The 14,052-nt window shown below is 44.3% G+C and overlaps 1 protein-coding gene across 1 annotated transcript in view; it reads left to right on the forward strand.

Annotated features, from left to right (window-relative positions):
• Positions 1–3,290: 3,290 nt before the first annotated feature.
• The window catches only part of TM6SF1 (transmembrane 6 superfamily member 1), a 26,861-nt gene continuing 16,099 nt past the window's right edge, over positions 3,291–14,052 (forward strand). The window contains exons 1-2 of the mRNA XM_032232393.1: positions 3,291–3,448; positions 13,618–13,721. Of these exons, the coding sequence (XP_032088284.1) occupies positions 3,357–3,448; positions 13,618–13,721 (196 nt within the window). The 5' untranslated portion in view covers positions 3,291–3,356. The remainder of the gene's footprint in view (positions 3,449–13,617; positions 13,722–14,052) is intronic.

Below are 14,052 nucleotides of genomic sequence, written 5' to 3' on the forward strand. Positions count from 1 at the left end.
AAGTGCAGTACTGCAGGCCACTTCGGCTGACTGCTATCTGCAGTTCGGCGGTTCAAATCTCACCGGCTCAAAGGTCGTCTCAGCCTTCCATCCTTCCGAGGTGGGTGAAATGAGGACCCAGACTGTGGGGGCAATATGCCGACTCTGTAAACCGCTTAGAGAGGGCTGAAAGCCCTATGAAGCGGTATATAAGTCGAACTGCTATTGCTATTGCTATTGCTATCTTGATCTTTCATCAATAAAAGTAAAGATTCCCCTCGCACATACAGTATGTGCTAGTTGTTCCCAACTCTAGGGGTCAGTGCTCATCTCCGTTTCAAAGCCGAAGAGCCAGCGCTGTCCGAAGACGTCTCCGTGGTCATGTGGCCGGCATGACTCAACGCCGAAGGCGCACAGAACGCTGTTCCCTTCCCACCAAAGTTGGTTTCTATTTTTCTTCTTGCATTTTTACATGGCTTCAAACTGCTAGGTTGCCAGAAGCTGGGGCAAGTAACAGGAGCTCACTCCATTTGGCAGCGCTGGGAATTCGAACCACTGAACAGCCAGTGATCGACAAGCTCAGCGTCTTCTCTTTTTTAAAAAAAGAGGAAATTGGATGAACATGTAAATTGTAACCACCATTGCTGATCCCTGCCCTGCCTCTATTGCAACGGTTCTCAGCTACTGGTTCCCTAAAAAAGGGACACAAACTCCGTTTGGAGGCTAACCTTGGATGGCATCAAATGTTTTTTGAAACACAGCATGGATACGGATCACTTAGGCCTATAATGGGCATGGAAGAGAGAATGACAGCCAGAATGAGGGAGAGGATAGAAATAATAGGTTGCCAGGAAGTGTTTATGACATTGTTAAGTGCAAATGGAAGGGGGGTGGGATAAGATTTCTTCATTTCTTTGCAAATCAAATTATCCTTTATTGCATTCATTAAATAGCAGATTTATATTATATTTATATTCCATCTCCCTCCCAAAACTCCATTTTATTTGCAAACTAGCTGACAACCCAGCGCTGCCTGGGTATTTATTTATCCCAACCCTCCTTCCATGAATTTCCAATGTTGGATTTTCCCCCTTACCAGAGGGAGCCCCCTTGTGGAGTACTGTGAAGTTGTTACCATGGTGATGCCACAGCACTGTACAGTAGAAGCCATTTTAAGGCACAACAGGCTGTATCTTAGCAGAACATACACCCCGAGAAGTGTTAGGGTATGGGGTGTCTTAGTCCCACAGTATTTGGGACTAAGAGGGTAAGTCATCTGTGTACCAAGTTTGGTTGAAATTGCTCAAGGTGTTCCACAATTATGCTGGAACACACACACACACACACACACACACACACAGAGAGAGAGAGATTTATATATATAGAAGAAGAAAGAAGAAGAAAGAAGAAGAGGAGGAGGAGGAGGAGGAGGAAGGGAAGGGAAAGGAGGGAGGGAGGGAGGGAGGGAGGGAGGGAGGGAGGGAGGAAGGAAGGAAGGAAGGAAGGAAGGAAGGAAGGAAGGAAGGGGAAGATAGAAGCAGTCTATAAGCCCAAGTAAGGAAGTAAAGAAAAATAAATATTCAGTGGCTGTTTAAGTGAGGTGTCTAGAAAGCTTCATAGAAAAACAAAATCTTTAGGAACCATGTTAGTCTTTTCCTGAAGATGACATCTACTAGAAGTAGAATTTCCTTAACCTATGACCACAACTGAGCCCAAAATGTCTGTTCCTAAGTGAGACAGTTATTGTGAGCTCCCCCCCCCCCATTTTATGACCTTATGGATTAGGTTCATTTATCGAGGAAAAATAATGGAACATCTCCATTGGCTTGAACAACTTGATGGACACTTCTACATTGTTTCTGAAGCAGCCATTCTGAAGTGACTTACCACTGCTTTCTTCTGGGGTGGGTTTGGATCTCCCACTCTAGGCTAGAGTCTCTGGGTTTTCTTCATGGCCCACCACAAGCTAACCAGGTCCTGCATAGCTTTCTGAGATCAACCTGGGCTGTCCCAGGACTCCTAAAGGAGTGAATGTGTGAAGTAGATTGGTTCTCATCCCATGCTCCACCTTGCTATTATCTTTCTCCCGGACAAGGAACACTGGTAGCTTCCACCTCTGGGCAACAGCTGGATTGGACCTGAGAAACAAACCAGTGGCCAGTGTTGAGATGGGGCAAGTGAGAGCTTTGCTCAAGATCTGGAGCCCAGCATCTGGGAGATCTTCAGGGCCCCCAAGAGGATTATTAAGTGCTGGAACAAGACTAGTATGGGCCCCCTCATCTACACATGAGACACATCAATCAATCATGTCCTAATTGTACATTTACAAGGCACAGTGTTTTTGATTTTTTTGAGATGGCACTTCATTAACCATTCATAAATGGAAGTGAACTATAAAATATAGATTCATAAATGACATGAAACCGAGCTTGCAAACTTAAATAAATGAGTAGCGACATTAAAATTCAACAAACATCATAAATAAGGGTCCATTGGGTTTCAGATTCATACAGGGGATGTCGAACAAGGCGGCAAGGCGGTTTTGCGATACACACACACCAAGTATAGAGTACGAAGTATACCTGCAATATTGTTTTTCTTCTTAAAAATTTGGTTTTGGAAACATTTGAAAACATTTCCCCCTTCATGGGCCCCCTTTGAACTCCATGGGCCCCGCGGGAACAATGCACCTGCTGCACCCCCTTCTCCTCAGGCCTGGGGGATCTTGTCTGAATCCTGGGAAGCCCCTTGCAAAGCTGGGTGCGCAATGGCTTGACTCAGCACCCCATGTTTTAGGTTGCCTCTCCGGGTTGCCTATAGGTGGGTATTTCTGCCCAGAGACGGGCTGCGGGGGGGGGGGGGGGAGAGGAGGAGGAGGGACCCCAACAAACCCGCCCGCTTTTGCCTGGTGTGATCGGGCGGCGGCGTCTCTCTGGCCATGGGAGCCTGTGGGCGCCCGCTCCGCTCCAACAGCGGCACCAGGAGCGCACAAGGGCGCACCAGTTTGGCGAGAGGGCTGGAGGACGAGGCGGAAGCCCTCCCCACGCATCAGTCGGCCGGGCTGCGAGCCGCTAACCCCCGGCAGCCTGCAGAGTCGGCCTGCCCGGATCGCATGGAGCAACTGATCAGGAAGCCCTGAAGCCTAGCGCCGGAGCCCGGAGCGGAATGCCAGCGGTTTAGCTTCTCCGAGCCCAGACCAAGAGGAGGAAGAAGAGGAGGAGGAGGAGGAGGAGGAGGAGAAGGAAGAAGAAGAAGAAGAGGAGGAGGAGAAGGAGGAGGAGGAGGAAGAAGAAGAAGAAGAAGAGAGGAGGAGGAGGAGGAGGAAGAAAAAGAGGAAGGGGAGGAGAGGAAGAAGAAGAAGCGGGCCAACTGCTGGGATGAGCGCCGCGGCCGCGACCGGGGTCTTCGTGTTATCCCTCTGCGCCATCCCCGTCACCTACCTCTTCAACGCTTTGGCTGCCGCCGGCAGGTGAGCCAAGGGGTGGCGGGGGAGGGGCAGGTGCGGACGTTTCCTCGCGTGCGCGCTGCCAAGCGGGGCTGGTGTAACGTGGGAAAGGGAGCCTCGCGGAAAAGAGGAAAGGGGGCGCAGATGTGGCAAGAAGCGCTGGGAGAGGCGCGCGCAAAGAGCGGAGCTTCGTGCCAGGTGGAAAAGCTGCCAGGACACCTGGAACCAACCCCCCCCCCCCGTTTCTCTGGCCCGCCATGTGCACCCCAAAGACCAGGAGGGGAGCGATTTGCAAGACTGGGGAGAATTCAAGGGCGGGGGGATTTGCAGGAAGCTGCATTTACACCCCCTAGGCAATGTTCCTGAGTCAATCCGGGTCCAGCTGTGTGGCTGTTGTCGTCTGCATGGAGCCTTAAGAATAAAGTACCTTGGATTTGATTACTTCTGCTTAGAGATGAGTGGTTGTTGCTGAAGTGTGTATTGGGTTGGGGGGGGGGTGGAGGGAAAGGGGCTTGAACAAATTGAGCATGGGCCATGGCTTCTCTTCCCTACCTTCAGCTGCTTGCCTTCTGGCAACTTTCCCCGAATGCCACAAGGGAGAATATGAAGTCCCATGAGTTTTTCCAAATTGCATATAAGTCATTATTATTTTTTATTCATTGTGTTTGGTTAGCCACAGAGGGCCAGGCTGTTGTGTTCCCAGCATGCTGAATTCATAGAATATGGAATAGAATAGAGTTGGAAGGGACCTAGAAATGGAAACAATTTATGTCCAGGATGCGAGGGGGTCTGTGAATATTTTCACAGCCCTCTTTTTGACTCCTGCAGTGTCCAGGTCCTCCATGGAAGGCAGATGGATAGCCATTGTTGTTTTCCCTGCAGTTCTAATTATCAGCTGAAGGTAGGAAAGTGACCCGTGCCTCTTGTATGTGCTCGATCCATTGGAAATTTTGAGATTTTTTTTCAAACGGACAGTGCAAAAATTGGCCCAGCTCTAAAATACTGGTGATCTTTTTAATGATCTTTCATTTTTGATCCAGATAAGTGCTGACAGGATTTAAAAAGCAAATTCAACCATGCCCTTTCCCCCCCCCCCCCAATCCAACCAACCACTTTAGAACAAGAATAGAAACTGCAGCCTAATTTGGGAACAAGGCCAATTGATGCATTCTCTGGAGTGAGCCCAAAATAGCCAACTTCGCACCTAACTGTCACAAGCCAGGTGTATAAAAGCAGAGTTGTGGTGTTGCTTTCATTCCATGCCGCCACGCCCAATCAAATTGCCTGGGAACAGCAGGTTTGCTCAGGGCTAACTGATCCTTAATTAAAAGAATCACATCTCTGCATTTGCAAACAGCAACCAAAAAAAAAAAAAAAGCACCTCATAAAGTCATAAATAAACTACACTAACAAGATTGACAGGGCCATAGACCCAGCATGAGGGGTCAGAGGAAGGCAAGGAGATCATTCTGTAGAATCCCTGCTAAATAGGGAAGTATTCACCCGGCCCATCAGGATTAAAAAGCAGGATATATTTTTTTTATTTGTATTTATCAAGCATGTATAATATAATAGATATAAGAACATACAAGATTATTAATACATGAAATGAATACGAATAAATGGGGACAGTAAGACAGGGACAGTAGGCACATTGGTGCACTTATGCACGCCCCTTACAGGAATGGGGTGAGGTCAATAGTAAATAATCTAAGGTTAAATTTTGGGGGTTTGGGGAAGAAACCACAGTCAGGTAGAACATTCCAGGCATTGACCCCTCTGTTGCTGAAGTCGTATTTTCTGCAATCGAGTTTGGAGCCGTTTACCTTGAGTTTGTATCGATTGTGTGTTCGTGTATTGTTGTGGTTGAAGCTGAAGTAGTCACTGAGAGGTAGAACATTGTAGTAGATAATTAGTACATACATACATACATACATACATTATATATATATATATATATATATATATATATATATATATATATATATATATATATATGTAGGTCTCTAGTTGTTCGGGTTTTCTCCCGCGTAGAATTGGAGATGTCTTGGCGACGTTTCGACGAAGTCACATTCGTGATCTTCAGGCTGCTGCTGACTACTTCAGGTTTGGTGTTTCCAGGAGTAGTGTGGGATCTTGGCTGGCTGTTTGTTCCTTATAACTGCTGGTAGGGGATTAAATTTTAACTGCCAGTAGGGGATTAAGTTTTAACTGCCAGTAGGGGATGAAAACTGATAGTTTTCATCCCCTACTGGCAGTTAAAACTTAATCCCCTACTGGCAGTTAAAATTTAATCCCCTACCAGCAGTTATAAGGAACAAACAGCCAGCCAAGATCCCACACTACTCCTGGAAACACCAAACCTGAAGTAGTCAGCAGCAGCCTGAAGATCACGAATGTGACTTCGTCGAAACGTCGCCAAGACATCTCCAATTCTACGCGGGAGAAAACCCGAACAACTAGAGACCTACATACTAACACCCGCGAAAACCTCAGAAAACATATATATATATATATATATATACACATACATACATACATACATACATACATACATACATACATACATACAATATATATATATGTTGTATTTGTGCTGATAAATAAATAAAGGGAGACTAGTATAGATCTATTTCAAGCTATTTAGCTCTCATCAGCTAGCCATACCCTTACTGGGATTTGAACCTGTGCTGTATTACATATTAGGCAGTTGTGTTAGCCACTAAGCCACAAGGTTCTCCTCCTTTATCAGCTGAGCCAGGGAAATAGGTATGTATTTAGTGTCACAACCCCTGGTATGCCCAAATATGGGAGGAGGCATACTGCTTCCTTTCTCTGTCTATCGACTCTGTTTATCAGCACAAATACAACACAAATGTAACAAAGGCAACAGTAAAAATATTGGCTTTCTGTCTGGATGGTCTCTTGTGATGAACCGATAGACAGAGAAAGGAAGCAGTATGCCTCCTCCAATATTTGGGCATACCAGGGGTTGTGACACTAAATACATACATACATACATACATACATACATACATACATACATAAATAGCAGATATTGCAGGGATGTACAGCTGATGGGACCACAAAAATGACCTTCTGAGTGGTGGCCCCCCTTTTTATGGATCCTCCTCCTCCTCAATGTATGATTAAACCCCAGCTTCTTGCTTTTCCAAAAGGTGCTAAAGGTGTGGTTTTATCAGTAGGATTGGGATCCCCAAATGGAGCCGATCAAGGGGTTAATTTGATTGTTTTGCTTGCTGCCATTGGGTGGAGTAGATGTTATTATCAGATCGATCTGATTTTATATCCTTGACCACAGCCAAGCACTGTTCTGTAAATTGCAAAGTAGTATTAACTCTAACCTCTTTTAGATGTTTTAGAATAACAATAGCAATAGCGCTTAGACTTAAATACCGCTTCACAGTGCTTTTACAGACTGTAAAGCAGTTTACAGTCGGCCTATTGGCCCCCAACAATCTGGGCTCCTCATTTTACTGACCTCGGAAGGATGGAAGGCTGAGTCAACCTTGAGCCTGTCAGGATCGAACTCCAGACTGTAGGCAGAATCAGCTTGCAACACTGGATTCTTAACCACTGCGCCACCATGGCTCATACATATATAACTACATTTTCCCCTCTTTTATCTTAAAACAAATTGTGATTCCTGATTTTTATTTGATGGTCTCTGACCAAATAAAAGTTTGATTTTGATTGTGTCGCTGCCGCCGTTGCCACGGGTGAGGTTTTTGTGTAAAAATGTGAGGTTTAATCTTTTAAGTTCACCCTAAGTCACCTCTGTGTGAATTGGGCAACCATATACGTTTCTTTCATAGTAATAAATCTTGCACAGAAAACACTTCCCCCGCCACATCCAGTCGTGGCCTTCCCCATTCTGGCAACTCAAAAAACTCAAATTGCCCAAGAAGCTGCTGATACAGAATTATTGAGTCTATCATCTACACTTCTATAACTGTCTGGTTTGGTTCTGCAACCCAACAAGACAGACACAGACTTCAGAGGATAATTAGAACTGCAGAAAAAACAATGGCTACCAACCTGCCTTCCATTGAGGACTTATATACTGCACGAATCAAAAAGAGGGCTGTGAAAATATCTACAGACCCCTCGCATCCTGTACGTAAATTGTTTCAACTCTTACCCTCAAAACGACGCAAAGAACAACTAGACACAAGGACAATTTCCCCCCCGAATGCCATCACTCTGCTTAACAAATAATTCCCTCAACACTGTCAAACCATTCATTAAGTCTGCATTACTATTACTATTAATCTTCTCATCGTTCCTATCGCCCATCTCCTCCCACTTATGACTGCAGGACTGTGATTTTGTTGCTTGTATCCTTATGATTTATATTGATCGTTTCCTAGTATGATTCGATTGCTTTCTTGTACCCTCTGACTATCATTAAGTGTTGCACCTTATGATTTGTGATCAATGTATCTTTTCTTTTTATGTACACTGAGAGCCTAGGCACCAAAGACAAATTCCTTCTGTGTCCAATCACACTTGGTCAATAAAGAATTCTATTCTATTCTATCCTATCCTATTCATCCTATCCTATCCTATTCATTCCTATTCTTTCTATTCATCCTATTTTACTCTATTCATTCTATTCTATTCTATTCTATTCATCCTATTTTACTCTATTCTATTCATCCTATCCTATCCTATCCTATCCTATCCATCCTATTCTACTCATCCTATCCTATTCTATTCATCCGATAATATTCACCCAATTCTATTCTATTCATCCTATTCTATTCATCTTATTCTATCCTATTCTATTCATCCTATTCTATTCTATTCATCCTATTTTACTCTATTCTATTCATCTTATCCTATCCTACCCAATCCATCCTATTCTATTCTATTCATCCTATCCTATTCATTCCTGTTGTATTCTATTCATCCTATTTTACTCTATTCTATTCTATTCATCCTATCTTATTCTATTCATCCTATTCTATTCTATTCATCCTATTTTACACTATTCTATTCATCCTATCCTATCCTATCCTATCCTATCCATCCTATTCTACTCATCCGATAATATTCACCCAATTCTATTCTATTCTATCCTATTCTATTCATCCTATTCTATTCTATTCATCCTATTTTACTCTATTCTATTCATCTTATCCTATCCTATCCATCCTATTCTATTCTATTCATCCTATCCTATTCATTCCTGTTCTATTCTATTCATCCTATTTTACTCTATTCTATTCTATTCATCCTATCTTATTCTATTCATCCTATTCTATTCTATTCATCCTATTTTACACTATTCTATTCATCCTATCCTATCCTATCCATCCTATTCTATTCTATTCATCCTGTTTTACTCTATTCTATTCATCCTATTCTATTCATCCTATTCTATTCATCCTATTCTATTCTATTCATCCTATTCTGTTCATCCTATTCTATTATCCTATCCTATCCTTATCCTATTCTATTCTATTCATCCTATTCTATTCGTCCTATCCTATTCTATTCTATTCATCCTATTCTATTCTATTTGTCCTATTCTATTCTATTATCCTATTCTATTCTATTCATCCTATTTTACTCTATTCTATTCATCCTATCCTATCCATCCTATTCTATTCTATTCATCCTGTTTTACTCTATCCTATCCTATTCTAACATTAAAGTACTGACTTAGAGCACCCTCCCTGCTCATTTTGTGCAGCCGGTTGGCTGTCTTGCGGCTGGATGTTCTTTATCCCTGGAACAATACCTGGAGTTTGCACAGATTGTGTTTCAGGTTATATAAAGGGGGACATGCTGAACAGGCTGTTGTTGATGTCATGGCTTAGGAGGTACTCTGGGGAAGGCCAGGCCGGGCCAGGAACAAGAGCAGGAAGGTCGAGGCCCTTTGGCACTTCCATAAGCTGGGCTGGTATTTTTAGACGCTGCCCTGCCCTCGGCTGCCTGTTGCCTGCGCTGACATGTTGTGGAAAGGGGCACAACAATAGCCAGCAGCTGCTTTCTCCAAAAAAAAAAAAAAAAGGCCAGAGGTTCATTTGTCAAAAGGGAAGCAGCTTGGCCCGAGTGCAAAGGATTTCTCCCTGGAGCCCATGTTGTCCTCCAGCTCTGCAAAGAGAGGAACGCGACTCGCAATCAGGATGAGCATCCCTAACTCATTAGTTACTCAGCGTACTTCTTTTTTTACTATCATTATAAACAGTTACACACATTGACAAAGACATACACAGCACTTACAAGTAATTGGAACTTCTCATTCCTTCTTACAGCATATATTTTATCGGTGCATTTTTACAAACATTTCCCCCCCTCTCGATCCATCTCTATACATTTTTACACTAATCATCCTATTATTTCTTACTGTTTTGCTTATCGGTCTATGTTTGGTTATTCGTATCAGACAGTCTTTATCGCTCTTCTACTAATCAATGCCTTCTTCTACTTCTGTAAATCCTACTTTTCCTACCTTCTTATCGCTAATTCCTACTTCTTCCAAAACGCAAACTATATTCTTTTAGATTCTTATTTCACATTTCTATCATCCAGCCATTTGTACCATTTCCCTTGAATTAGATAATACTCTGTTTCCTCCTTTCCTTGAATTTCCTTAGAAATACTTAGCGTACTTCTTTGCTTGATGCAAAGCAGTGGTGGGATTCAGCCATTTCGCACCTATTCGGGAGAACCGGTTGGTAACTTTCTAAGCAGTTCGGAGAACTGGTTGTTGAAAGAAATCTTTTGTTTTTCCCCCCACTTTACAGGGCTAATGCTGTAAGGAAGGCAGGAAGGGAACATTCTGGTGTTGTTTCTAGCCTCATCTTTATAGCCCTGCTTACAGAAACTGCCTCTCTGGCTAACCCTTATTCCATTGCAACAGCTAAGGTGAAACGCCCATCAACGTGAGTGACATTGAGTTGGCCATGCCCACCCAGTAACATGACCAAGTCCCACCCACCCTGCTGGTCATTAGAGAACCGGTTGTTAAATTATTTAAATCCCACCACTGATGCAAAGGGCACGTTTCCCCCCCAATTTCCCTCCATTGTGATGATGCTTTAAAGCAGCGGCCTCCAACCTTTCGGGCACCAGGGAGAAAGGGAGAAAGGGTTTTTTTCCCCATAGACCGGAGGGGTTGTGGTTTTGCATGCTACCTGTCTCCTGCGCATGGGGCTTGGCTTTTTGCTTGGCCCGGTTTCTGACATGCCATGGGCCAGTGCTGGTCTACTGACTGGGGATTGTGGACCCGTGCTTTAAAGTAATGGAGAGAAAGGGGCTATTTTCACCTTGCACAGATAGCAGAGTCTAAAGCAGTGGTTCCCATGGCCATGCCCCCCCTAAGCATCTCTAAAATCCTGATGCCCCCTTCCCCCCGCCCCATGGCATATAATTCTTACATTACTCCAGTGGCGAAATCTAATTACCTTTAGATACCTAAAGGTTATTACCTTTAAAGCCCTACATGGCTTAGGACCAGGGTACCTGCGAGACCGCCTACTGCCACATACCTCCCAGCGGCCGGTGAGATCCCACAGGGTGGGCCTTCTTCAGATGCCGTCAGCCAGACAATGTCGGCTGGCGGCTCCCCGGAGGAGGGCCTTCTCTGTGGCTGCTCCGACCCTTTGGAATGAGCTACCCCCAGAGATCCGGACCTTACCTACTCTCATGGCCTTCAGAAAAGCTGTTAAAACTTGGCTATTCCAGCAGGCCTGGTGCTGTTGACCCCATTGTTGAGGTCCAGCCCTGATCAGATCGAGTGCATGAATGAGGTTTTTAAATTTGTCTTTCCTTTATTTTTTTATTATTTCTTTTTTTCTCTTTGCTTTGTAAGCCGCCCGGAGTCCTTTGGGATTGGGCGGCCTATAAATTTTGCAAATAAATAAATAATAAATAAATAATCCCCCCACACCACACTGGTTCTGTTGGTGAGGCTTGGTGTGTGGATGTGGGTGTCATGTGACTGGGTGGGCATGGCCAACTTTTTTTTTTCACTTTCAGCTTTTTAAAAAGCTTTTTAAAGCATTTTTTCCCCCTGCCGGTTCAGGCAGGGGGAAAATTGCTTTAAAAAGCAAAAAGAAAACGAAAAAGAGCTTCCAATGATTGTGCGGCTCACAGCTTCTCCGCGCAATTTTCAGAAGCTTTTTTTTTTTTTTACTACCGGTTTGCAGAACCAAGGATAATCATCCCTATCTGCACTTCAAATGGACACTCATGCCCTCGTCACCTCAAGGCTCGACTATTGCAATGCACTCTACACGGGGCTGCCCTTGAAGAGTGTTCAGAACTGCAGTTGGTTCAGAATGCAGCCGCGCGAGCGATATTGGGTGTACCTCGGTACACCCATGTTACACCTATCCTCCGCGAGCTGCACTGGCTCCCCATTAGTCTCCGGACGCGCTACAAAGTGCTGGTGATTACCTTTAAAGCCATACATGGCACTGGACCTGGATATCTGAGAGACCGTCTCCTGCTACACACCTCCCAACATCCGGTAAGAACCCACAGGCTAGGCCTCCTCCGGGTGCCGTCGACCCGACAATGTCGACTGGTGACCACTCAGGGGAGAGCCTTCTCTGTAGCTGCTCCGGCTCTGTGGAACGAATTACCAGCAGAGATCCGGACCCTTCCCACCCTCGTGGCCTTCCAAAAAGCCACCAAAACCTGGCTGTTCCGACAGGCCTGAGGTTGCTGATTTTCGAATCAGGTTCAACCCCCAATTAAACCAAATGTATGTTGTGTTTTTTAAAATTGTTCGTATTGTTTGTATTCTCCCCCTGTGTGTATTTTATTTTCATTTCGTATTTGTAAGCCGCCCGGAGTCCCCCGGGATTGGGCGGCATAGAAACCCATTAAATCGTGAATTGCGAATTACCGGTTTGGCCAAACCAAATGTCGATAGCCATGACAAATGTAACTGTCTTAACATACCTTTTGCTCCTACAGTGTTGGTTCATCACATTAAATTGCTCTTGGGTTAAATAGGGTTTATGGCAAACTCAGGGTTATTAGCTTTGAGTATCATGCAAATTAACAAGCAGAGACATCACCTTGCCAGCAAAAGTCCGTATAGTCAAGGCGATGGTTTTCCTAGTTGCAATGTATGACTGTATGAAAGTTGGACCATAAGGAAAGTTGAACGCCAAAGAATGAACTCTGGTGCTGGAGAAGACTCCTGCAAGCCCCTTGGACTGCAAGGCGATCCAACCAGTCAGTCCTAGAGGAGATCAACCCTGACTGCTCTTTAGAAGGCCAGATCCTGAAGAGGAAACTCAAAGACTTTGGCCACCTAATGAGAAGGGAGGACTCCCTGGAGAAGAGCCTCATGCTGGGAAAGATTGGGGGCAAAAGAAGAAGGGGACGGCAGAGAATGAGGTGGCTGGATGGAGTCACCCAAGCAGAAGGCATGAGCTTAGATGAACTCCAGAGGATGGTAGAGGACAGGAAGGCCTGGAGGAACGTTGTCCATGGGGTCGCGATGGGTCAGACATGACTTCACAACTAAAAAATAACAATCACGCAAACCAGGTCTTTGGCTGCGTTGGAGAACATCAGTAACACAACTAGGTTTGTCAGAAGGCGGTCAGCTACTGTGTCTGTTGGAGCATTTCATAAAACTGAAGCTGTCTTCTCAAACCTGCCTCTTCCCCCCACCCAAATCTTCATGAAGCCAGTGAAATATGACAGAAATCCAACAGTGCTGTTTTTGTGGCTTGTGGTTTCTGAGAAGGAAAAGGAAATGGCTTGCAAGTGTGTTCCCTACCAAAGTTTCACAGTTCCTTTAACCATTGACTCGCAGAAGGCTAAGCTGCGTTTGTCCAAGAAAAAGACAGTTCTCATTATTTGTTGTGGGTCTCGTTACAAATATCTGTGGCGGCTTGCAGTCCGATTCTGCACTGCCAAAGATCAGCAAAAATTTATCCCGCAGGGAAAATTATTCACCGTTCCAGATTTTCCACCACGGAGCTATCAATAATGATTTCCCATGTGTGTTGGGAAACACACATGCTCTGAGCTACATAATTGGAAGGGAAGAAAAACACTGGGTGAAATCGGCATTTCTCTTTTTCTTCGGTTTTATTTGAGGAACCGAAGCGGGTGGGTGGGTGGGTGGGTGGGGAATATGTTAAGATCTACATCATTTCTTCTTTTGGTTTCTCACTTTTTGTTTTTGTTTCCTGCAGCCCTTGGGTCATTGTAGCATCTGGATTGTTGATTCTGGTCTTGGTGGGCTTGGCAGCCCGATTTCTAGTGAAAAGGAGACCACCAAGCGATCCACTTTTCTATGGTAGGTATTGGTGCGTTGTGGACAAAGTAAATGGGAGTGGCTCATCTACCATTCAAATCACACCGTAGTAAACCATAGTTTAACCACAGTTCATTGCACTAGCTGCAATTGGCTGAATTTGCGTGAATGCTAAGTAATAATGTTAAGGCAAAAATCCAACATACAATGCTTTAGTGGCTTGTTACTATCAATTGTATAACACCTGTGGCTGAATTCATTCATATTCTGAATTTGCATAAAACTGTGAATGAAAATGTTTAGATCTTCTCCAGGTCTGGTTTAGCATATTGTGCAAAGACAATTGTTGTGTATTATTAATTACTGATTTGAG

This window comes from Thamnophis elegans, chromosome 16, assembly GCF_009769535.1.
Source record: "Thamnophis elegans isolate rThaEle1 chromosome 16, rThaEle1.pri, whole genome shotgun sequence".
Lineage (NCBI taxonomy): Eukaryota > Metazoa > Chordata > Lepidosauria > Squamata > Colubridae > Thamnophis > Thamnophis elegans.